This window comes from Pangasianodon hypophthalmus, chromosome 30 (genome assembly GCF_027358585.1).
Source record: "Pangasianodon hypophthalmus isolate fPanHyp1 chromosome 30, fPanHyp1.pri, whole genome shotgun sequence".
NCBI classification, from domain to species: domain Eukaryota; kingdom Metazoa; phylum Chordata; class Actinopteri; order Siluriformes; family Pangasiidae; genus Pangasianodon; species Pangasianodon hypophthalmus.
In genome coordinates this window covers 6,272,670-6,297,611 of record NC_069739.1, presented here as the reverse complement: position 1 = coordinate 6,297,611, position 24,942 = coordinate 6,272,670, and the positions used below count along the sequence as shown (strand labels likewise).

At 38.4% G+C, this 24,942-nt stretch overlaps 1 protein-coding gene across 2 annotated transcripts in view; it reads left to right on the top strand.

The window, feature by feature from the left end:
- The first annotated feature begins 5,682 nt into the window (after window positions 1–5,682).
- The window catches only part of hmcn1 (hemicentin 1), a 101,464-nt gene continuing 82,204 nt past the window's right edge, over window positions 5,683–24,942 (top strand). For both annotated transcript variants that reach the window (XM_053231677.1, XM_026917968.3), the window contains exon 1: window positions 5,683–6,141. In XM_053231677.1, coding sequence (XP_053087652.1) covers window positions 5,898–6,141 — 244 coding nt within the window. In that variant the 5' untranslated portion in view covers window positions 5,683–5,897. The remainder of the gene's footprint in view (window positions 6,142–24,942) is intronic.

Here is a 24,942-nt window from a genome sequence, read left to right as displayed (position 1 = left end):
AGGGGTCCATTCATATTCCCAGATTTTCTTAAAATCTTCCAGAAGTACTTTGTAATGGTGTACTTGAGAGGGTACATCAGTTTTTTATTTGTTCTAAGTATGGTATGATTCAAAATAATTTAATTTCAAATTTTATTGTTTGAAAGAAAGAAAGAAAGAAAGAAAGAAAGAAAGAAAAAATAACTACCACATGGTTTGCGATAATGTTTGATGTTTGATGACAATTTCAAAAAGTATGTATAATTACTTACCTAAGATAAGATTATTATTAAACTAAAAGAGATGAAAAGTTTCCTTTTGGTTATTGAGGTTAAGATTAGGGTTAGGTTTAGGTGTAGGCATAGCATTAATTAGCTGTATTAAGAATTATGTCAAAGAAAGGTCTTTATATGGATAGTAAGACAAAAGCGTGTGTATGTGTGTGTGTATGTGAGAGAGAGAGAGAGAGAGAGAGAGAGGTAAGTGAGGACATACTGACATATTTACAGTATCTGATGTGGAATATATCCTTTCTGATATATACAGTATCTGGTACTGTGTGTCTTTCACCTTTGAACACAGCTCTCGCAAGTCTTACACACACACACACACACACACACACACTTCCAGGCCTTGGTCCAAGTCCTTCAAAGCCAAATGAATGTGTCTGTCCAAGATAAACTGCCTATCTCAGTGCTGTTTCATCACTTTTGGCGAGTGAAGACACAAGAGCTGCGCACCTGTATCAACACAGCCTAAGAGGAATTCAGTTTAACACGACTGGAGTTCTCCTTATAAAAATGCCTAAACTGAAACGTTTCTAAATCCTGTACGAAAGAAAATTTAGTCCAGCAGCTAGGTCCTGAGACGAGAATAGATAGCGTCATTTGCAATGCAAATAATCCTAATTTAAATCAGTATAAGGCTATTTGGGTTTGGTGTCATCATACACACGTTTCAACAAAGTCAGCAAGAACATTTGTCCCATTCAAGTACGTGAAGATTTTAAAATGTTGCTAAGATCTCTTAAACTTGAACCTTTGCTAATAGTGTCACTCCAGCGCTAAGTTTTACATTCACCACTGTTTAGGACTGAAGTGTGTCTGGTAAAATTGTAAGCTCAGTATTCTGTAGAGTTTTCAGTAAAATTATATATTAACCAGCATTTCCAGGCTTGCTATATGACCTTGAGCTCTGTTTTGATGCTTATTCACAGATGCAATGAGTCATAGTGTGTGAAATTTTACTGGTGCAATGACTCCCTCTGGAGTACATCCACTTCAACTGCAGCACCAAGTCTAGAGTATTAAAAAAAAAAAAAAAACTGTAATAGCAATACAGTTATGCTTTATAGGACCTGGCAGGTCCAGAATTACACTCCTCCCTTCCATAAGTACATACATTCAGGTCCATAAGTTTTGCCTCTGTACACCATCACAGTGTACTTGAAATGAAGCAATCAAGTTGTGACTAAAGTGTAGACTTTCAGCTTTAATTCAAGGGGTTTAATAAAAATGTTGCATTAACCATTTAGAAATTACAGCCATTTTTTACATAGTACCTCCATTTTCACAGGCTCCAAAAGTAATTGGACTTGATTGATAAGCAGTTTAATGGTCAGGTGTGGCCTGTTTCCTCATTATTTCATGACAAATTAAGGAGATAAAAGGTCTAGGTTTGATTTCAAGTGTTGAATTTGGTAGCTGTTCATGGGAACCGTCAATATGTGGTCCAAAGAGGTGTCGATGCAAGTGAAGGAGGCCATCATTAGGCTGAAAAACAAAACAGACCTATCAGGGAGATAGCAGAAACTGTAGGAGGGCCAAATCAACAATTTGGTACATTCTTAAAAACAAGGAATGCACTGGCGAGCTCAGCAACACCAAAAGGCCTGGAAGACCACAGAAGACAACTAAAGTGGATGATCACAGAATTCTTTCCTTGGTGAAGAAAAACTCACCACTCAAAACTCTTCACAAAATCTAGCCAAGTCAAGAACACTGGATGAGGTAGGTGTATCATTGTCAAAGTCTACAATCAAGAGACGCCTTCATGAGTGTAAATACAGACAGTTTACCTCAAGATGCAAACCACTGGTAACACTCAAGAACAGAAAGTCCAGATTAGGCTTTGTTATGTAAAAAAAAATCTAAAAAAAAAAAAAAAAAACCTGACCACTTCTGTACTTCTGTACAGTACCTGTACCAGAATGATGTGAAGAGAAGAATATGGAGAAGGAAAGAAAGGGCTCATGGTCCAAAACATACCACATCATCTGTCAAACATGTGGAGGCAGTGTTATGGCATGAGCATGTATGGCTGTCAATGGAACTGAGTCACTAGTGTTCATTGATGATGTGACTGCTGGTAGAAGTAGCAGGATTAATTCTGAAGTGTATAGAGCTATAATTTCTTTTCTGATTCAGTCAAATGCTCCAAAACTGATAGGACAGCACTTCAGTACAAATGGATAATGACCCAAAATGTACTGTGAAAGCAACCCAAGGGCTTCTTAAGGCAAAGAAATGGAATGTTTTTTTCACTTACTGGAGACAAATCTGAAGGCAGAATGACCTACAAACAAGCAGCAAATGAAGGCGGCTGCAGTAAAGGCCTGGCAAAGCATCTCAACGGAGGAAACTCAGCATTTGGTGATTTCCATGGGTTCCAGACTTCAGGCAGTCATTGACTGCAAAGGATTTGCATCCAATTATTAAAAATAATCCTAATATTTATAATTATGTTAGTTTGCCCAATTACTTTTGAGCCTGTGAAAATGGAGGGACTCTGAAAAAAGTGTTGTAAAAAAGTGTTAATCCAATATTTTTATTAAACCCATTGAATTAAAGCTGAAAGTCTACACCTCAATCACATCTTGACTGCTTCATTTCAAATCCATTTTGGTGGTGTTCAGAGACAAATTTATAGTCACTGTCCAAATACTTATGGACCCGACTGTACATAGGTGGGAGGAAAACAGAAAACTGGGGGGGCACAGGAGCACATGCAAAGCTCTACACAGACAGTAAACCAAGCTGAGGATCAAACCAGGGACCCTGGAGCAGAGAGGTGCTAATACTATCCCCTGTGCCATCGTGCACAGTCAGCACAGTACGTTATTTTATGATCACAGAAATAGCATCAGTGAATAAACATGCAGAGTTGGCTTGTGCCTAACCAAAATGGCAAAACAAGGCATTGACCAGCAAATTATGCATCAGTACAGAAATAGAGCCATATCACTTTTCAGACCGTCATGACACTCATCAATGTTTCCAATGATTATGTAGCTAAATTATACAGGTGTCCATTTTATATAAGTACAAATAGTATCCTAGTAATCTGATATTGTTTATCATTTTATGCTACTATAAACTGATATGTATTCGATGCACAATATTATGGAAAAAATATTTTGATGGATATTCATTAAGCTGTCTGTAACTACTAACACTGTAATTTACCTCATGCCCAGAAGGTGGCGATAAGGAAACTTGGGTAGGTACTGAAAAACTCCCCAGAGCTGGGGTAATGTAATAACACTAATAAAGAAGTTAGTTACAATATATTGGTTATAACCAATGCATTAAGAAAGCCTTTTGATATAAATATATGACAAGTGTCTTTGATGTAATTAGCAAATGAATGTAAATTGCTGACTTGTTCATTACCTTATACATTTCTGGCTCATGCATGTGCAGTCTAAACTGCCCTGCATAAGTATTCACCCCCATCCCCTTGAACTTTAATAACCCATATGGTTGAAGGACAAAAATAATATAATTTGCAAAAATATTTACAAGTTAAAAAAACAAACAAACCCTGAATTAGTTCTGGTACAACCAGTTGCCATCAGAAGTCACATATTTGGTTGAACGGTGTCCACCTGTGTGCAATTAAAGTGTCACGTTATCTCAATATAACTACACCTGTTTCTGGAAGAATCCTGAGTTTGTTAGAGAACATACCCAAGTGAACAGCATCTTGTAGACCAAGGAGCTTTCCAAATACCTTGGAGACAAAGATCTGAAAAAATTATTTCATGGTTTTGTTATTATTTTACTTTCATGGTAAAGTAGAAGAGCACAATTAAATCCATAAACTGAATACCTTTGACAATATTCAGACAGCTAGCCACATTGCTATACTGCAATCCAACTGACCATGGATTACAAAGGGAAAACTAATGCTGTAGAATGGCTATCAATAATTTGTTAGCAATAGCTAGTTTATTATCCAACATAGGCTACATTCCCAAAGTCTGTTTTTTCCTCCTCTAACAACTGTATTTACTGAGACTGACTCTGAAATTGTGTTGTAATGATTGACGAAAACGTAGTATAAGATAAATTCCATTCATTCTGTAGTAACGACTTTATTTTGGTCAAGGTCATGGTGGATCCTGAGCCTATCCTGGGAACACTGACCTTGAGGCTGGAATACACCCTGGAGGGGATGCCAGGGCACCACACACACTCTTTCACACCATGGAGCAATTTATCTTAGCTAATCCACCTACAGGTTTGTTTCAGAGAGGTAGGAAGAAACTGGAGAACCTGGAGGAAACCCGCATGGACATGGCGAGAACATGCGAAACTCAGCCCAGGCAGTAACCCTTTAATAAACTTATATAAAATAAACTTATTATAACCCAAGCTCAAGATTGAAACAAGGACCTTGTTTTGATGTATGTGTGATACCCTGTGGACTGGCATCACTCTCATCCAGGCTGTATTCCTGCCTTCTACCCAGTGTTCCTAGGATTCCCAGATCCACCATGACCCTGACCAGGATAACGCATCTACTGATGATGAATGAAATAATGAACAATTTAGCATATGTATACTACATGGCCAAACGTTTGAACCACACTATTGTCCAGAATGTCTTTGTATGCTGTAACATAACAATTTCCCTTCACTGAAACTAAGCGGCTCAAACCTGTTCCAGCATGACAATGCTCCTGTGCACAAAGCTCCAAGAAGACATGGTTGCCAAGATTGGAGTGGAAGAACCTGAGTGGCCTGCACCGAGCCCTGACCTCAACCCCACTAAACACCTTTGAGATGAACTGGAACGCCGACTGCACCCCATTCCTCTTCGCCCGACATCAGCGCCTGATCTCACTAATGCTCTTGAGGCTAAATGAACACAAACTCCCACAGCCACGCTCCAAAATCTAGCGGAAAGCCTTCCCAGAAGAATGGAGGTCATTATAACAGTAAAGCGATACTAAATCTGGAACGAGATGTTCAAAAAGCACACGGCTGTGATGGTCAGGTGTCCACAAACTTTTAGCCATGTGTATTAAATAGTGTATAGTGTATTAAATCCCACAATCCCACAACACTGCCCACAATACCATTTTTTAACAAAAATTCAACAAATTTTGTAGTGTTTGCTTTTCTTTTTCTAAACATTATTAAGTAATAGGATAATAATTCAAATTTCATCATAAAAAGGGAATGATAAGGGTAAAAGGGGGGAGGTTATAAACTTTCTCACAGGAACACGTTAATTCAACACTGCAGGCGTCCATTTTTTTTTTTTAATTCCATTTTGAATTGACAGGATTTTGCATCTAGTCGCACGTGCACGCGTCTCTTTGAAATCCCGCCCAAAAAGCCCGCTGTCCAATCAGAGTGCAGCTTTCTTTCATTAAATTGCGCGCGGCTGCTGTTGTTGCTGAGCAGCTGGGCAGAAGAGCGCAGTTTTCACTCAGAGCTCCGGAGGAGCAGGAGGACAAACCTCTGGAGCGTCAGTCTATCCCATTTCTCTCTTCCACACTTTTGTTTGTTTGTTTGTTTGTTTTTAGGGAGGGGGAAACATTCTGATATTGTCTCCCAAATGCCTCGTCAGTTTGGTTGCTGAAAAAACAACAACAACAAAACAACAACAACAACAACAAGGTCTCAGAAATGGGTCGCTTGTTTGGTTTGGTGCTGGTTCTGGTGTTTTTAGGAGTTTTGTCGGCTACACAGGACTCTGCCGAGCAAATCCCTCAAGGAGCCTCGACTTTAGCCTTCGTTTTTGATGTCACTGGGTCTATGTACGACGACTTGGTGCAAGTTATCGAAGGAGCCTCGAAAATCCTGGAGACGTCCCTGAGCCGCCCGAAGCGGCCGCTCTATAACTTCGCCCTTGTGCCTTTCCACGACCCGGGTAAATACCTCCTCAGTCTCAAACACACACACACACACACATTAATTTAACTGCTTTCATCAACCTAGAAGTTTATTTCTGGCTTAGTCGTTCCACATAAGTTTTACATCACTTTCATATTTACACCAGCTGTTTTCTTTTATCCTTATACAAGCATGTATCAGAGAAACCATGTACCTCAGAGAGAAATGTAACATATGATTTGATAATAACAGGTTTAGTGATTAGATCAAAAGCAACGCGCGTGCGTCTTGTTGCCAGAGGTGCGACAGATGTCGCAGTGTGCTGACAGGATGACAAAACACACCAATGTCGAATTAACACCTACACTCTGGGGCAAAAAAAAAAAAAAAAAAAAAGCCCAAAATGGCAAAATATTAAGCTTTTAATGGTCTTACCATTAAATCATTGGTCAGGAAATTATCAAGAAAATTAAACAAACAGATAAAGGAAGTTGGTATGGGATTTTAAAAGGTTTTTCCTTTACTTTTTTTTTAAATGTTTAAGCCTTGTGGCCCTTGATGAGCTGCATCAGGTGAGGCAGCTCACCAAATCATCCAAATCATGACTAATCTTATAAGAAAAGATATTTTTGGAAAATTTTATACACCTAGACATGCGTTAGTCTGAATTTTACATCAAACATTTTAATCATAATCATGATTTTAACTTTGCATACAATAAAACTATATAAGTGAATTTCCCTGTTTCTAGCTTTTCCCCAAACACTGCAGCAAAAGTACATAAATGAGCAAATGGTGGCACAGGATTTCTCAGGAGTTTCATTCTTGCTCATTTTCTGACCAAAGATTTGTTGTTAAGACTATTAAAAGCTTAATATTTTGCTGTATTGGGCTTGGCCTGTTTTATTTATTTATTTATTTATTGCCCAGGAGTGTAAAGTGTTGGATTAACTCGTGCATTTCTTTCCAGCTGGACTTGAAGGAACACTAGGAGCATTGGCGTTTAGAAACATCCAGATGTTTCTTCACTCTCCACCTTTTTTCTTTTCTTTTTTTTTTTATTGATGAAGTGCATTCATTATAGAAACACACAGCCAGAATGGGTCTTTTTGCATTCTTCTTCATACTTCGATAATGTGTAACTCTTCGTTACACATTATCAAGTGGTGCCTTGCTTACATAAAATTTGACACTGTAGGTGGTAAATAAACAATGCACGCTGGTATGAGTGACAGAGATGATGCTCAGATTCCTTTACGACATGTGAAACAAGCAGAGGTTTATGGAGGTGTGAAGGAACGGTGATGTGAAAGCACCAAGGTCTGGGAAATCTATCTGAAAAATTCTTCACATTCACATTGCAAATGTAATAAACAGCCTACAGTAGGTAGTAATGATATAGTCAGACACATAAAACTGGTGATTATATAGATATTTTGTCATCGCAGTGATAGCTCAGTGGTTAAGATGTTGGACTTCTGATCGGAAGGTTCAAATCCCAGCACCACCAAGCCGCCACTGCTGGGCCCTTGAGCAAGGCCCTTAACCCTCAACTGCTCAGTTGTATAAATGAGATAATTGTAAATTGCTCTGGATAAGGGTGTTTGCCAAATGACATAAATGTAAATGTCTCAGACAATAGCCCATGCGTTGGACATTTTATAGAGATAGAGACAGGAGATTTGTCAATCTGTAAAATGTGAAATCTTTTTGGTGTACTGCGAGAAACTGCAGTGTCAACAAGGTCTGGCAAACATGTCAGTGAGGGAGCAGAAAGCTGTTACCTTTGGATCTTGGGAAACATGATCCAAACAACTTCTTTTGGAAACAAGAAGCGAGTGCAAAAAAAGAAAAAAAAAAACCTAGAAATGCACATCTTCTCATTTCACACCTGAGTCTGACTCAGTGCTGATTTACTCCCTATTGGAACTACAGTGCACTACATAACATGTAGAAGTCTTTATTTTATATCTTATATAGGGATCAGTTTGGGGCTTAGCCTCTGACACGACAAGCCTCGTAATGCCATGCGCCAAATAGATTTTCCATCCTCTCGCAGGAATCACTTTCAAGATGCACATGGTATCCGGTTACAGTTGCAGATCGCTATCCACTGTAACTAAACGAGAGAGATTTGCAGCACGAAAGTAAAAAAGATGACCCTCAGAGAGGAGGCAGCTTTTAACCAGTTTTCCAGATGGGCCGCATCATACCAAAAACAACATGTCACATTCTTTATGCTTTCATGCTGATTGCTTGTATCAAGCCTAGTGTAGTAGCCAGAGAAAATAAACCCCTTTAAAGAAAAGTAGGCGTGGGCGATACTTAAACAAATATTCAGCCTTATGAGTTTTATTTGTTTGGAAGTTGTCAAACAGCATGTCACATTTCATGACCTGATACATTCTTTTAAGGTCCTTGTTGCTCAAATGGAAAAAGACAGTCCGTAAGGATGTCAGCAGGTGCTATACATAAGTCCCTATACATAATTATAAGCTATTTCTGACGCTGAACCTAGTGTATGTGGTGCTTATTCTGTGGTTCAGCTTTGAAGACGGTAGAAAGTTTGCTTCTCTGCTGATGCTGAAGCTGTTAAAAGAAGGCATGCGTCTATTCCCTGTCCCATGCAGTGATCAGGAAGTGAAACCTGTTTGTTTTGGCTGTCTTTAAATCAGTGACCTTAGCCTATTGTATTTACTCAGCAAACTGGCCCATGGCCGGAAGACGGGGGAGTGCTGTTTGGAGACTTTGGGGGTTCTGGTGTGGATAGACGTTCCTCTGATGAACTGTTAAGACTGAGAGTGGAGGGGGGGGATATCCCTGTATCAATACACAACACGGGATAATCATAAAACACACTGTGAAGTGAAGGATAAGCAGAACAAATAACAATAGTGTGTTTGAGAGCTTGAGACTAAACTAATTGGATGTTAGGACATAATGTGTAGGTTAACAAGCATGCACAAGTTTGTGGTGGGCATTTGAATTAAAGGTAGTTGATTTAAAAAAAAAGAAGAAATCCTAATTCTATGAATAACCTGGAATATATGTTGAACATGATTAAAAAAATAATGGTTTAAGCCATGACTTAAGGATAAAAGTATGATGTGGCTGAGAAAACCCATTTGGAAAACTGACTTCCGGTCCGGAACGCGTGTTTGTGTTTGGATGTGTCCTCCCGCTAGACATTTTATAGACACTCTACTCCACAAGGCACTGTAGATCCTGGGGGCAGAGCTTTGTGAACTTGGGCGGGATGATGCCTTTACAACCCTGAAGATGATTATTTTCCGATAACAGTATGCCCCAGTTGTGGTATCCCTCACATACCACAGCAATTTGCCATAAATGTAAAATTTATTAAGGAGCGATTTATCATACTTTGTATCCATTTACAGGCACATTTAATGTTGTGGAATGTTAAGTTACTTACATTACAACAGCTATAAAAAGTCATTCCCTCGCCAGCCTCTTTTTTTTCTGTCTTGAAGTTAATAAGCACAAAAAAAAAAACAAAAAAAAACCAGACAGCTTGTCCTGTTACTGAAAAACCACGGACTTTCCCTGTGTCTGAAAACTTAACATTACAGCTTTACCTCTGACTGTTACAAAGTGCTGACACTGGAGACTCCTTCCAAAAATGTTAAATAAATGTCTCCTCAAAGAAAATGTCACTATTTCTGCACTTACATAAATTTTTTTTTAATCTGTTTTTGTGGCACTTCCACTATACAAGTCCCTGAAACAATGACATTTTCAAATAAGTGCATTAATATAAACCTGTGGCCAATCAGAAACGAGCATTCAACAGTCCTGTGGTATAAATGAAATCGCTCTGGATACGGGAGTCTGCTAAATGATGTAAATGTTACTATAGTTTTGTGTTTCTTCCAATTATGCACCGTGCCAGGGACAGAGTTGGATCTTACTTTCTTTATTACACCTGGTCCAGCTCCTGAAAAGCCTGAGAAGTTGAATTTGGTTTGCTGTGGCATGGCAACCACTAAAATCTACTTTTCATGGGTTCTTCAAGACAGAGACTGATACATATCTGTGCAGCTGATGCTGTGATAGGTAAGTAAAATAGAAGGTATTCAAACCAAAAACTAAAGACAAGTCTGATGTCCCTGACCTGGAAGAGGAAATAGAGTACGGCCTTCAGGCATGAGGTTGTGGAAAAAAAAAATGTTATTAGGTGGCCTTACTGAGTTTCACGTGTCCTGAGAGGTTTTAAAATCTCCTGCTCACAGCATGTGGCCACAGGCTTATACTGACTGCACCGCTCCCTCTCTCTCTCTCTCTCTCTCTCCCTCTCTCTCTTGCTCTCTCCCTATCCCTGGCCTGTAAATGTACCTCCTGTGAAACACATTCCCTGTTCCAGCATGTTTGCTTATGTGTACATACAAACAACTGCTGTAAAGGCTTTTTAAGGCACAGTGGGGAGCAGTAGTGGGTGTCTGTGCCTTAACACCCGCATGCAAAATCGAGAAGAAATCAGGACTTGAAGTTGTCAGAAAATGTTCTGACAGTTCAAGCCAGAGGATGTGATACAGCATTCAAATGCATTCGGTTCCATTATTGTGAAAGACTTTTTCTGGGTCGGAACAGTTTTCCTGAACATCCAAACAGGCGCCTGATGGACTCGCGTGTCACACACTGGCCAAATGACAAGAAGGAAATGCATTTGTTGTGTTTTGGAAGTCAGAGATAGTACTCTTTTCCAAAGCAAAGATGCACGTCCACACGTCTTGTGTTGTTTTACTGGGCGGAAGGAAAGTCCTTCCTTCTTATTATTCTCATTTTCTGTCATCATGTCATTCTTGGAGCAAATGGATGCCTGATGTCTACAGTGGCAGATCATCCATTTGCATGCCATGGCTTTATTTAGGGCAGTAGACATTTTGTTTTGAAATGTTTTGTTCACTCGTGTTCTGTATCCTCAACCCACCTCACCAACATGGCTCCCTGTAGTTTTCTACATATTTCAAAGCTCTCAGAAAGAGGTCTAGAACCAAAGCTGCACTTAACCTTAAAAACATACAAACACATCTAAGGCAGATTCCCTTGTTAAAGGTCTTCTTGACACCACTAAAGCTTGAGTGGCTCAAGTCATCTTTGAATTCCCCGCCCAAGCTAGATTACAAGGATGGTGGATTCGGCGGCCCATAATGATGCCATTAGGCAGGAATTCCTGGAGGGCGAGGCTTTTTTTCAACCAGAGTCGGGAGTGTGTCCAAGTACAGTATAATTCTCCTGTCTCATCTCTGTAATGACGAACAAAGAATATCATAATGGCCCCTAATTTGAGAGCAGCACATGTGCTTATGTCAGCGCCTCAGGTGTTGCACAACCAATCCTTTCCAAATAATGTGGTACCTTATATGTAGCTTTACAGGCAACAAAGACTTTCTTCATAATATTGTGCATCACCAGTGTGAATATTCTCAGAATGCTAAAAAGATTTCCTTGTGCTAAAGTCATTGTGTTTGCCACCCTGTAGTCTGAAACAATCCGTATCTCTAAAGTTATATTTACTTTAAACTGTGCATATGCATACTCAGAATGGCTGCCGTACGTATCCTGCGGTCATATGGTGTGTCGCTTTTGTTATGCTTCCAGGTGGTAAATAGCGAGGGCAGTATAGCGCCATGTGACACTGTGTCTGCATCTGACTAAAGAAACTAGCGCTGGGTCTTGTGTGCTATTCTAGACAGTACTTACACTAACTGGTTTTCATGGGCGACGCAAACGGATGTCTAGTGCCACCCCTCAGGTCAGCCCACTAAGATATTACTGTTATTATTATTATTAGGATAATAATATTATTAATATTGTTACCAATAATATTGATAATATTATTACCAATGTCATATGATATGAACATCCACTGTGACAGGCTAGCCATTGCAACATCTCTGGGCAATTTGAAAGTTAATTATATCATTGTCCAATGGTGAGGATTGTTAATGAGTGTACTGTAATGCAAGAACAAGCAAGTTCAGCAAGCTAGCATGGAAGTGAATTATTCTCTGGCCCATCTGACCACAACAAACAAACAGGTGAGCGAACACTGGTCAAACCTTATTTTTCACATTAAAGATATTATTATTTGATGCCGTGACATTGGATGACTTCGGTTCGTTATTAGCTACCGTTAGCTAATGATCTTGAATTCGTAACACTAGCATACATCATAAGATGTAGCCTAACATTATGTTAGCTATGATTTTCATGTAGCTTGATAGACGACAAAGAAATCTTGCCTAGGTGTGTGTCTTTCATGTCCGATGGGGATCCTACTCGGATAGGGGAGCCACATTATGTTGTGTTTTTTTTTTTTACGGATGTGGATTAGTATTTAGGTTGCCACTTCAATAAAGTTATTGGGTGTAACCTGGTCACCTCGTTGTGAAAGGTCTCGCTACGCACCTGCCCGTTTTCCTATTATGATTTTCCTATCATGAAAACCTCTCACACAGCCTTCAAATCTACTGAAATGTCTCTTGCCAGACCAGTCTTCTGGACCTTCTAGATTAGTAAATCCTTTTGAATGTAAAGCCATAGTTTTCTATTTGAGATGCAGAACATGACAACAATCACAATGACAGCAGAAATGTTTAAGAGAGAAAGAGCTCTTACTGCTTTTAAGAGAGAAATCAGCATTTTACATTTCGACTTGGAAAACCTTGGAAACAAAGATTGTTTCCTCGGATAAACCACTCTTATTGGTTAAATCAATATTATGTTCTGTTTCTCATATCATGTGGCCCTTAGGGAATTTGACCTATGACCTACTTTACTGTTTGCTCTGGAAAAATCTAGAAAGCTGGAAACAGAACTAGAAAGACTATTTAGTGCATTTACATTTCTTTCAGTGTCAGTAGCCATGATTTATGATCTATGAGCTTGAGGTGACTTGAAAAAAAATGAGAGAAGAATGAAAGAACATCTGTGATTATTTTAATGCTCAAAGGTGAAAGTGTTTATTATAGTTCGCACTGCTCAGGTTTCCAAGACCGGCCCTTACTGGCAAAACTTCATAAGATGAGAGAGAGAAAGTACAGCTCTAGAAAAGATAACGATACCTGATGGCCAAGTCATATCAAAGTAAACTGATTATTCCTGATAGAACTTTTGGTGCATTAGTTTGCATTAGTTCATTAGTTTAGTTAAGGCAACAGTTTGTCTTATATATACATATATACAAATTGCAGTCTTTGGATAAATGGGTGTTAAATTTTATTCTTTATGAAACTGCTTATTAAAGTCTGATGTGTGGAATTTCAAATTGTGGAACAATTGGTTCCAGACCAGTTTTGGAGGAATGAAAATGGAAATGAATAACATTTTGCTCGGAGCAAATATTCCACAGAAAACATAATCATATTTAACTGTTCTTGAAAAGATGTCTCTGGAAATCGCTGGAAATCTCTACTACTGGTTATTAGCGTTGTTTTTTTTGGTCCACGTTGCACACTAGCTTATTATTTATGTCATACATCCAACATCCCAAATGTTTTGGATCAACAGCACCATCTCACATGATTTAATTTCATTCATTCATATAATTTCAAACGTGTTGTGTAGCAGGCCGTAACATTACATGGCTTTAGCTCATGGATGAAGAAATAAGGTCAGTTATGCTAAGTTTTCTCAATCTAACCATCAAATTTAGTTTGCATTTTACAGATATATAGCTTTGGGACCTAAACTGACTAAATACTTTGGGATATGACGTTATATGAAAATAATCACCTTATACAGTAACTCTGTTTCATCTCATCACACCGTCATTGATTATTTTCCTATAACAGCGTGCTCTTTTATGTTTTATTCCTTACTTAATTGCCATTTAAAAGCACGTTTTAATTTTGAAGTATAACCGTAATGTATATTATTCCATTTTCTGACTTCGTTTCTCATTATAAACCGAGTTAGACGCTGTGCACCGATAAAGTGAATTTAACAACATATAAATGTTAACAAACTAATTGGTCTTTAGGCGAAATATCAAGCAGCGGTGGTGGTCATGAAATTTTCCTCAAAGTAAGTGCTTTTTCAGGCCACAATTTTATGGCCCAGTTAAAAAGATTAATGTCTAGACTGTCATTAAAGCGAAGGATATTAGACGCAATCATGTTTTATATTTAATTACATTTTATTTTACTACTAGGTGGGAAAGGCATTTGGTCTGTATTAAGGCTAGTTCCTTAGCTGGCTGTTGCTGGCCATCCTCACACGCTTACCTTTTCAAAACTGCATTTCTTGCTGAATACAGTGCTACCAAATCATGAGTGTGGTGAGTGACAAGCGGCGTGTTTTTTTTCCTCCAAGCACTGAATATTTCTTAAGGTTAAGCTTACATAAGCAGACGACTAAACACAGCGCTTGAGTACTGCTGAGAAAGACAGATGAGAACGTCTTCCTTTTTTTCAGAAGGAGAAAGCATCCCAGTCTCCTTTTTATTTGAAGAGGTTTCTATTCATTCAATTTTCATTCGTTCCCCTTTTGACCCCTGGCTTTCTTTCATTCCTTCCACGCTCTCTCTTCATCTCTCGTTCTTTGTCTCCCAGCCAGGCTTTATAGCGCTGAAACATTTCCTGAATAGCTGCAAAAAGGCCAGTCAGCTCCCGGCTGACATATCAGCATCTGTGTGTGTGTGTGTGTGTGTGTGTGTGTGTTTGAGTGTGAGATCTTTGGACAACATAACTGTTGAGGTTTGACTGTGGCTTTCAGGTCAACATTTGCTATTCGATAAAGCTAAGCATCTACAAAGAGACAGATCAGTTGGAATTGTTGGTGTTTGTGTACATATGCGTCATTATGGAATTATTGTATATGGTGTTCATATGAAACATAAGAAATGTTCTTTTCTGCTTTACTGAATATTTTATTTAATGTTACTATCAGTTGATAAAAACCAGGGCGGCGTGGTACGTAGACTGGAATTTGACGCGTCTCTGGTACGCGGCCAGTGTGGCTTGAACATTCTTCAAATGGAAATTATTTCGAGGCCTTAACATGACATGACGCTGCATGTGATGCTTAACGTGGCACGTCCAGCGCGAAACGGCTTTTCAATCTCTCGTCCCATACGATTGCTGTCAATGCATTCCTGAGCTTCCATACATTAATCCCTTTAGCATTGAGCTCATGCCTCGTGTGTCAGTCAGAAATGGCTATATTTTGTAAGACAAAATGAAAACCATATGTACGGCTGCTTTTGCCGGTTTGGCAAATGCTAACAGCGACAAAACCCTGCATGCTGCTGTGATTTACCGAGGCATTAGTCAAATCAGAGCCAAGTAATAACACATGCTTGATCATCAGCTGGCCACACTTCAGTTCACTTTTCATTCATCTCTTCTATAACAATTATGATCGTATCAGACAAATGAAACACGGTGTGCACAGGTGAGTGAAACCACATGCCATCTTTTTTCAGTTTTGACAGTTGCTGTCAGCAGTTAAGCCTTTAGAGAGGTTGCCAAGCAGTCAGACATGACCTCAGGGATCGCTGACAAATTTTATGGTCTTTGTTGGAAATGAGTTTATGATCTGTGTGGAATCCACACATGTCTATAAGAGGTTAGTAATCGAGTATTATTAAGTATATTGTGGAGAAGATTTAGTAGTTGTTGATATTTTCGAGAAAGATTTGTCCATGAAATCTCTTACACTGTCCGTATTTATCAGGTCGCAAGGACTATAAGCTGAAAGATGTAAAAACTCAGTAGGTCCACATTTAGGATTCTTTTATGCACGTCCCTTTATAAGCGAAGCTTTTAAATTCACCTTAAGAGGGTTAAATAAATATTGTTATAACTAATAACAGAATGAAACAGAGGTGAAAGTAAATAGGTAACAATGATTGCATTTATTTAAGTTTTATTAAAAGTTTAAAGAGAGTTACTGTATGATGATTCAAATTTAGAATTAAATACTAAAAAAATTAAAATATTTAAAAAAAAATTGGTGATACGAGGGGCTACAAATATTGAAGGTTAGTAATCATTGGATTGTAATTAAAAACCTATATGTATTTGTGCTTTCCTCTTGTGACCTTTAGTTAGCCTGGAAGTTTCAAAGTTTCAAAGTTTTTTTGTTGTGTGTACTATAAAACTGACAAATGCTTTCATATGTTCACATCACACCCTTTTTCTTACTCAAATATTCGTTCTTTAATTTCAGATATAACAGGATGAACAAATACTTCACCACATCAACTATTATACATTTTCCTTTGATTAAAAACATGTTTTTTAAAATCCGTTATTTATTATTATCATTATTATTATTATTATTATTATTATTATGTACAAGTCCCTGTGTGTGAGCTGTTACTATAGAAACATTAACCTATTAGAACGAGCACATTAATATAAACCTTGTCGTTCATGTTACAGCTGGAACTACTGTGCTGTTATACAGAAATAATGCATGCATTATTATATATTATATATACTGTATGATAGTATTGTTATTATTATATACGTGTAAACACTTCACCCCCCCAGTTTAACCATAAGAACATTATTTACCACACAGTTAACCAAATGATTCAGTCTTCATCCAGGTGCTGTGCTCTATTTACCCAACAGGCCTGTATCATTACTTACACATGTGTTCATGTTTGACTTTCATCATGCATTGCAAAGGCTTCACATTTGCTGCATGTCATTACAGTCCCTTGATGAGTGCTCAAGCACATTGCGTTCTTAGTGTCATCATTTCACAGAGGTGATGGAAGAACGGTCTCATGTCACAACATCTTTTAGTGATTATCTGTCCCAGCAACAAGAAAACATCTGTCCTGGGTGATAGCCATGATGCTGTTTGCCATGCAGAAGCTTCCTCAGAGTCTGAGACAACCGACTTATCATAATGAATTCAAATCCCTGTGCATTCCCTCACAATTCTACTGTTATTATGAGTATTTACGTAGATGTTACAGTATTAGGACACACACGTTATCTTTCATGGCCGTTGTCCAACACTGAGCACAGCCCTGACTCATCTAGCACTATAACACTGTAACGTTATATGAGAAAAAAAAGTTTACAGTTATACAAAATCACTGCCAGGGCTGCAAAAACAATTTCAGTACTCGTTTATTCATGTGAATTAATCAACAAATAATTTTTGAGAAAGGCTGTGACAAATATCATTTGCATTTGTTTACTGTCACGAACAATATTTAACGTCTTATAACGGCTCGCCCTTGTGTTTTCTATCAGTTTGCAGGAACTTTGCGCAAAACAACTCTGTGCAACTCAGCTTCTTGTTATCTAAGCAGGACGCTTATATACTGCAAGTGAAATCAGTTGATTTATTTTGTGCTCTTTAATACTGCCTTAACAGTGTTGGGCTGGAAAACAGCTTTGCGCGCAGAGCTATGCAGCGGCCCAACATTATTCTGTTGTTAGTTAAATAAACGATGTATAGAATAAAAATTTCCACATTGATGATTTGTCCTAATCAACATTATATCGCAGTGCTATCGAATTCTCGAATCAGAAGGTGTTCATTAATTTTCTGACATGTCTGACAGTAGTTCCGCTCATTCTAATTAGTTATATCTTGGCTTTATTCTCTACTGGTAAGGTAGGATTCTGACCTTTGTGTACTATCTGTTAGACTTTGTTGATGGTCTTATGCCATTACATAGAATTGTTGATTCTGTATTGTTGTTTGGAAGTGTTTGTTGGTCTAGAATATTTAGTTCTCTCAGATGTCTAATCAATAATAGTTTCAGTCTCCTTTAAGGTGTGAATTTTGGGCAGGTTTCTGGTTCTGGTTTCTTGTTAGCATGACGAGTAAAAAGAGAGGCTGGTGAGTGGAACGTCGCTAATGTAACATAAGTCATAACATGAACTAGCTTATTATCCCTTAACATTCAGTGTAAATATAAACGGTTAAAAGCGGTGACATTTTGTTCCTTGATAAATTAAAACATTGGCAAATCACCGTGGTATAAGGAAACTAACACTGTTCAGGCTGTTATTTATCGATCATGTCAAATCACTGTTGCAGCCCAAGTCACTGCACTGTGAGAGAACTCGGAGTGCTTCCACTGTTTCCCTGGAAGTGCTTCGTCATGTTGGAAGCACACGCACAACGTGTTTTTACATGTTTACAAGGTGCCAAGATTCACCCCATCCCTCCCTCCTGTCCAGCCATCAGTGCCATTCACACTCTCCAACTGAGAACTCACGCTCCCCTTCAACCGAAAGCCAAACCAGTGAATTCCTCCCAAGCTTGGAAGCTTTCACAGGTGTTAGGAGACTTTGCTCCTTCAGCAGTTCAGAATCAGGCCTGCTTTCTCATTAAACGCACACACAGTGGCAGACAGCTGTAAAACAGCATGGGTTTCACATAACACACACCCTCATTGTAATGAGGAACATGTATTGCGTTGTTACTTGTTGGACAGTAGGACATATATATCCAGCACTCATCTATCTGACAGAAAAGCAGAGGCACCATATTTATTTGCAGACATATTGTGCTTTAACTGGAGCGTAGCCTGTGCGAACAAATGAATCACAGCAATCTCCAATAACAAAAGTGAGCCAAAATCTCAGTATGGGGAGAGTGTGTGATTGCAAGTGTCTCTTCTCTGTGAAATATAGTTCTACAGTTTCCCTGAATGGGAGAAAAGAGGGGAGCAATAAAGTTTCTAGGTTGAAGGTTTCATTGCCAAATGACATGTTTCATCAGTATTTTTTTAAAATTTATTTTGGCAGTTTATTTATTTATTTTTTTTTTTCATTTCGATGAGTTGGACAATCAACGAGTTGCTAAAATACTTCACTGCTGAAAAGTGTAATTCAACAAGGATCTTTGTTTCTAGTAGATATACCCTGAGTTTTTCCTTTATCACATTACTTATTGTGGATATAAAAAATATAGACACCCCTGTTAAAATCGCAGGTATTCGTGATGTGAAAAATGAAACCAAGATAAATCATGTCCACCTTTAATGTGATATAACAACCAAAAAAGTTGTTTAAGTGAAAAACAAACAGAAACATTTAGTTTAAAAAAAGGAAAAAGAGTACAATAACCTGGTTGCATAGGTTTGCCACCCCTTAACTAATACTGTGTTAAAGCACCTTTTACTTGTAATACAGCACTTAGTCTTTTTGGGTAAGAATCTACCAATTTAGCACATCTTGATTTAGCAATTTTATTCCACTCTTCCTTGCAAAAATGCTCCAGATTTTTCACATTGTGAGGGAATCTCCTGTGCTCAGCCTTCTTCACGTCAAGTGTCCAACCCTTCAAGTTGGATTTTCAATAGGATTTAGATCTGGACTCTGACTGGGCCATTCCAAAACACTGAACTTCTTCTTCTGTAGCCATTCCCTTGTTCACTTGGATTTGTGCTGGAAGGTGAAATGTTTCTTCATCTTCAGCTGTCTAACAGAGGCCTGCAGGTTTTGTGCCAGGAGAGATTGGTGTCTGGAGCTATCCATAATTCCCTCTATCTTGACTAAAGCCCCAGTCTCAGCTGAAGAGAAGCAGCCCCATAGCATGATGCTGACACCACCGTGCTTCACCGTGCTAATAATTTTTAAAGCTCAAGCTCAAAAATGTCAATGTACACTACACCTCAAATGAAGGAGATTAAACCAATCTGAATTATATTCATGTCCGGTTGAATGAATGAAAACAGTCCTCGTCCATGTTCTAGATTTTGATTTATTTAACATACAGTACTGTGCAAAAGTCTTAGACACCCTGTTTTTTAGCACAAACTTTGTTATAGATTTTTATTTTATGATTTCTACATTATCGAGTCAGTACAAAAACATTTTAGATTCCGAACATTAGTTTTCCAGCACAAAATTAAATGTTACAGAAAAACTTTTTGTATGTCAGTAAAGAAAGCATATTAGCATATATCAGAGACCACTTTTCAGACAAAAAAACATAATGAAGGCTGCTGGGTTTTCCTGCAAAAATAAGAAGCAAGTGTGACAGTCAAAGTCTCCAGAAGAAGTCTTCTACAAGATGCTCAGTAAAACTTACAGCTCATTTCCTTATAAAACTGCACAAATTGTACCTGAGAATACATTTTTTTAAGCAAAGGGTTGTCACACCAAATATAGATTTTGTTTCATTTATTACTGTTTACTGTTTATTACTGCTCTTATAGTATTTTTTTTTATGTAGAAACATGTAATTTAATTATTTTTGAAGGCATCTTTGCTCTGCATCATTTCTTTGCATGTGCCTAAGACTTTTGCACAGTACTGTAATTGTATCTAAGTAACATTTTGAGGCAGGACGAGAATTGACCTCAGTAAAGTTCAGGGTTTAATATTTACCAGACATTCAGCGGGGATGCAGAAAAAAAGGGGGAAACTCCTGGGTTATTAACACAATTGCCTTTACATACTATTTTTTTTAGTCTAAACCCTTTTTGTCTGTTTTGCTTTCATTTTTTCTTTTTGCTTCTTTGTCTCTGACACACACATACACCAGTATAGCGATAGAGAACGTGAGTTCTGTGAGGTAGCCGCCTAACTTGTGCCCTAAGGCGCAGTGCGTCACAGAGTGTAGCTGATCTAAACCAGAACCACACGAGTTCGCCTTTTCCACTGACACAATGCATTGTGGGTTTAGTGGTACTTTGCTGCAGGGGGTCTACACACAGCTTAGTTTATGATTTAGTTCAGCTAAACCCACTGTTAAACATGATTTTACTCTCATTTTGTATTTCTACACCACACACTGTTTTGGCATAGCCCCGCTGATAAGCCTGGTTTCCTTTACATTTGGATTCGATATGACTCTCGCCACCAGCAACTCCAGATTATTGACTTTTTTTCTGAGATACAGGACGTGTATGTGCACGAAAAGCGGTCCCCTTACTAACAGTCAACTAGGAGGGAAAAAAAGCTGAAAGGAAATTCTTTTTCTCTTCTGGTTCTTAACAAAGGCTCCTTGTTTGTGAGCTCCACTGCAAAATCTTGAACCAATTCAATTAACCACAGGATAGTGTGTGTTGTAAAGTTCTCATTTAGCAAAGTATTTGAATAGGAAATAATGAAAAGATCATACAGAGATATAAAGAAAACACGAATTAAAAAAAAAAACAACTGACAGGTTATAATAAATTCAGTTTTTCATATTATTTAGTACATACTAGGGGCTGATGATATGACAGAAATATAGTATGATGATTTTTCAGAGGCATTTCTGGGATACATGATATGTATCACGATATATACATGGGTTTGCTTGAAGAAGAAGGAAGAAAGGATATAAGGAAATAAGGAAGGAAGGAAATAAAGACGAAAGGAAAGAGATAAGGAAACAAGGAAGGAAGGAAAAAAGGAAGGAAGGAAGGAAATAAGCAAATAAAGAAGGAAGGAAAGAAATAATAAAGGAAGGAATTAAGGAAGGAAGGAAATAAAGGAAGAGGGAAGGAAATAAGGAAGGATGGAAACAAGAAAAGAAGGAAATAAGGAAGGAAGAAAGGATATAAAGAAGTAATGAAGGAAGGAAATAAAGAAGGAAGGAAGGAAGGAAGGAAATAAGGAAACTACAAAAATAAGATTAAAGCCATCTTTGATCCATCACAATCACTACTGGAAATTGTAGCAAGCAGAATGTGACAATGTTTCAGCCAGGAAGGGCCAGCTGAGTTTAACATCTGGAGAGACCTCCTTATTTTACACAGATGAAACCATTAAAAAATGTCACTAAATAACACTTACGAATGTTTTTTGTTTATCGCACCATTCCGTGTAAACTCTGAGTCTCTGAGATCACAGTTTCCCCATTCTGATGTTTCATGTAAACATTAACAGAAGCTCTGTATGATTTAATGCGTTGTATTAATGCCACGTGATTGGCTGATTGGATGATTGCATGAACGTGCAGGTGTACAGGTGTTCCTAATAAAGTGATCAGTGAGTGTATATCATCTTGTTTACTTATTTTACTGCGTTTCGCTGGTAGATTGTTTTGTTTTGTTTTTTTAACATATGAAACCAATTCCCATTTCCTAATTCCTTAGAGAAATCTGTGCATTCCCAGTAGACATCTCATGAGAAACACACAAACAAGTCTAAAATTAGGCATTAGTCACCTTTAATTATTTGCCACTAGAGCAATGCCAGAACATTCCCAGTGTTATATGTGGTTAGTACACTTGTGTATTCCTGCAGCACAATAATTACTGTTTAATATGCACGTGGGAAGTGTGTGTTCAGGAAGACAAAAAAAGACCTGCAAGGCACGGAAAAAAGAAAACAAATGTTGTGGGTTGTTAATATGATTACATCCACAGCTACACAATCTCTCTCGCTCAGGCAGGCGGATGAGAAACGGAGGCTTCTCACTCGCTGAATAAGCTTCTTCTCTAGCGTCAGAAGTATCTCGCTTTCATTTAAAGGACTTAGGCTGCTTGGGCTAGAGTTATTTTCAGTGTTGTATCCCATTAGCCCTCTGTTAGCACTTACACATGCAAACGCTCCGTGAAAGAACATGAACTCATGTAGCATTACGTCACATTACAAACCAACTGGATTTGCAGTAAAAATGCTGTTTATTAGGTGGCAAAACTCTGTTTCTGAGAACAAACATATGGTGTTAAAGCTGTTTTACGTTAACTTATATTGCAGTGCCGTTGAATTCTTAATTCAAGCTAATGTGTTAATGGTTCTATAGTAACAATTTACACTGAGACTTTTATGGATAACACTCCAAGTAAACAGATTAAAAAATGTCTGAAATTGTTGATTTGATGATAATTTGGCGAAGGGGATATTTATTGAGCTTTTTTAGTAAGGAGTCTCCAGTGTGAGTGCTTTGTAACAGTCAGAGGTTTCTGAAATGTCCGAGGATGGAGGGCATTGAGGTTTTTTTTTTTTCGTTTTTTTTTTGGAGAAAACATGGCAAACAGAATTTTGTCTTATTATAACTTTGCAAGAGAAAAAGAAAAAAGAGAGGTGACCTTTTATAGCTGCTATAAGTGATAACTTGTTTTCATGACAATAACCATAACTATAAATGAATAAAAATGTATGAAATATTGTTCTTTAATTTAAGTTTGTGTTAATATATGATGTCTTTTTTGTCATCATTCTAAGTTAAAAAGTCAAGATTTGTTTCCTGAGTTTTTGGCTTTAGGTCTTTTTTGTCTTTTGCCATTCGTTAATGCTCAGGCTTTGAGACGATTGATAAATCTGTGGACTTACGGTTCTCACAGCTGAATGACAGAATGACAAACGTTTTCTGTTTTCCATATGGTTTCTGCTCAGTTTGTCTTAACTGTGGCACTGCATTCTGGTCCAAGTACAGCCAGAGTCAGACAGTGCCTGGGCCAGCTAAGATAAAACTGTTTAATCAGAAGATATGGCCCAGTGCTGTGTAAAGTTTTCCAGCATGAAACAGTTGTTGGATTTACTGGAGCCAAACACATTTCTGTGTTAGTTTTAAGAAGGGCTTTGATCACATAAACGTTCCCTTTAACAATATGTTCACAAAGGCAAGTTTCTCTCTGCATAAATAGTACAATAATGGCCACTTAAGCTGTTATAATAAAATGCTGCTTTTCAAGTGAAGCAGTCGCACGAAGACTGGAGATCTGGCACCTTCTCAGGCCTGGTCCACACTGACATGGTTCATTTCGAAAATGCATTTTCAGTCTGCCACGAAACACAAAAACGATGGGCGACACGATCATAAAACCTACAATCCTGCACACCTATGTGTCTCTTTTATAACATACAACCCAAACATGAAATTAAAAGACCTAATACAGAATATAGCATCGCAGGAAGTTCCACCATCTGGGAACCGTGGAGATAACATGATACTCATACTTCAGCTTTTATCCACATCTATCCACTTTGGAAAATGAATTCAAAAAGATGCATTTGCGGTGGTCAAAAGTGGTGTTTTGGTGTGGATGGGAGGGAGGAATGTAAACCCTTCCTCTCTTCTCAATCATAGTGACATTAGGCAGCCGTGGGCATTTATGAGCTCATGTATGTGGAAGAGAGTAGATTGCGCTTTCCTCTGAGTGTGTTACACCATCCCATAATGCCGCAATGAGCAGCAAGTCAGAAAGATGTGGTTGGCTAGCTTCACGTGTCTCAGAGGAAACACGTGTTAGCCTTCACCCTCCCCCGTTAGTAGCTGTTGTATAATAGGGGAAATCTGGAATTGGCAGCTGAACAAATTGGGGTGAAAACGGCATGATCTTCTGTACGTTCTTGCGCTACAAGAAATTCTCTGCTATTCTCTGCTGTACGAAGCCTATGTGAGAGGCAGATATGTTTTTGAATAGTTTTTGCAGTTGCTTGCCTGTTCTTTTCATTGGCAAGCTCACTCGTAGTTTCAATTAGACGCCACTAGACTTCCTAACCTCTTTGCGTTCCATTTAACAGTTGGGATGTAGTTCAAAGCCATATCACATTTTCGAGACTCCTAGTTAAATGTATTGGTCGAACCCTGCATCGAACCCTGCATCAATCACAAGTCTTTTTCCTTCTATGCATTGTTTCTAAAGCGGAGCAGCTGCAGTGATGAAGTCATCCATCTCTCCGCTCTGAACACCCTTGGAAAGAGCAGCTCGGAAAAGTTTCACAGCTCGTTAGAACGAAGAACAAAGCAACTGAGAAAAACGTAACTACTGACTTTTGGCTGCAGAACAAGAAAGCTCGTTTTAGAGCAGAGCATGAGGTTATCCGCTAGCAACTGCAGAACCATGACTTCATGCTAATATACATGCCACAGGCCAACGAGCATACCTGAGTTATAAGGTCTTTCCCGTCGTGGGGGAGAACAGCTGATGAGAACAGGACATTAGAACATCGCT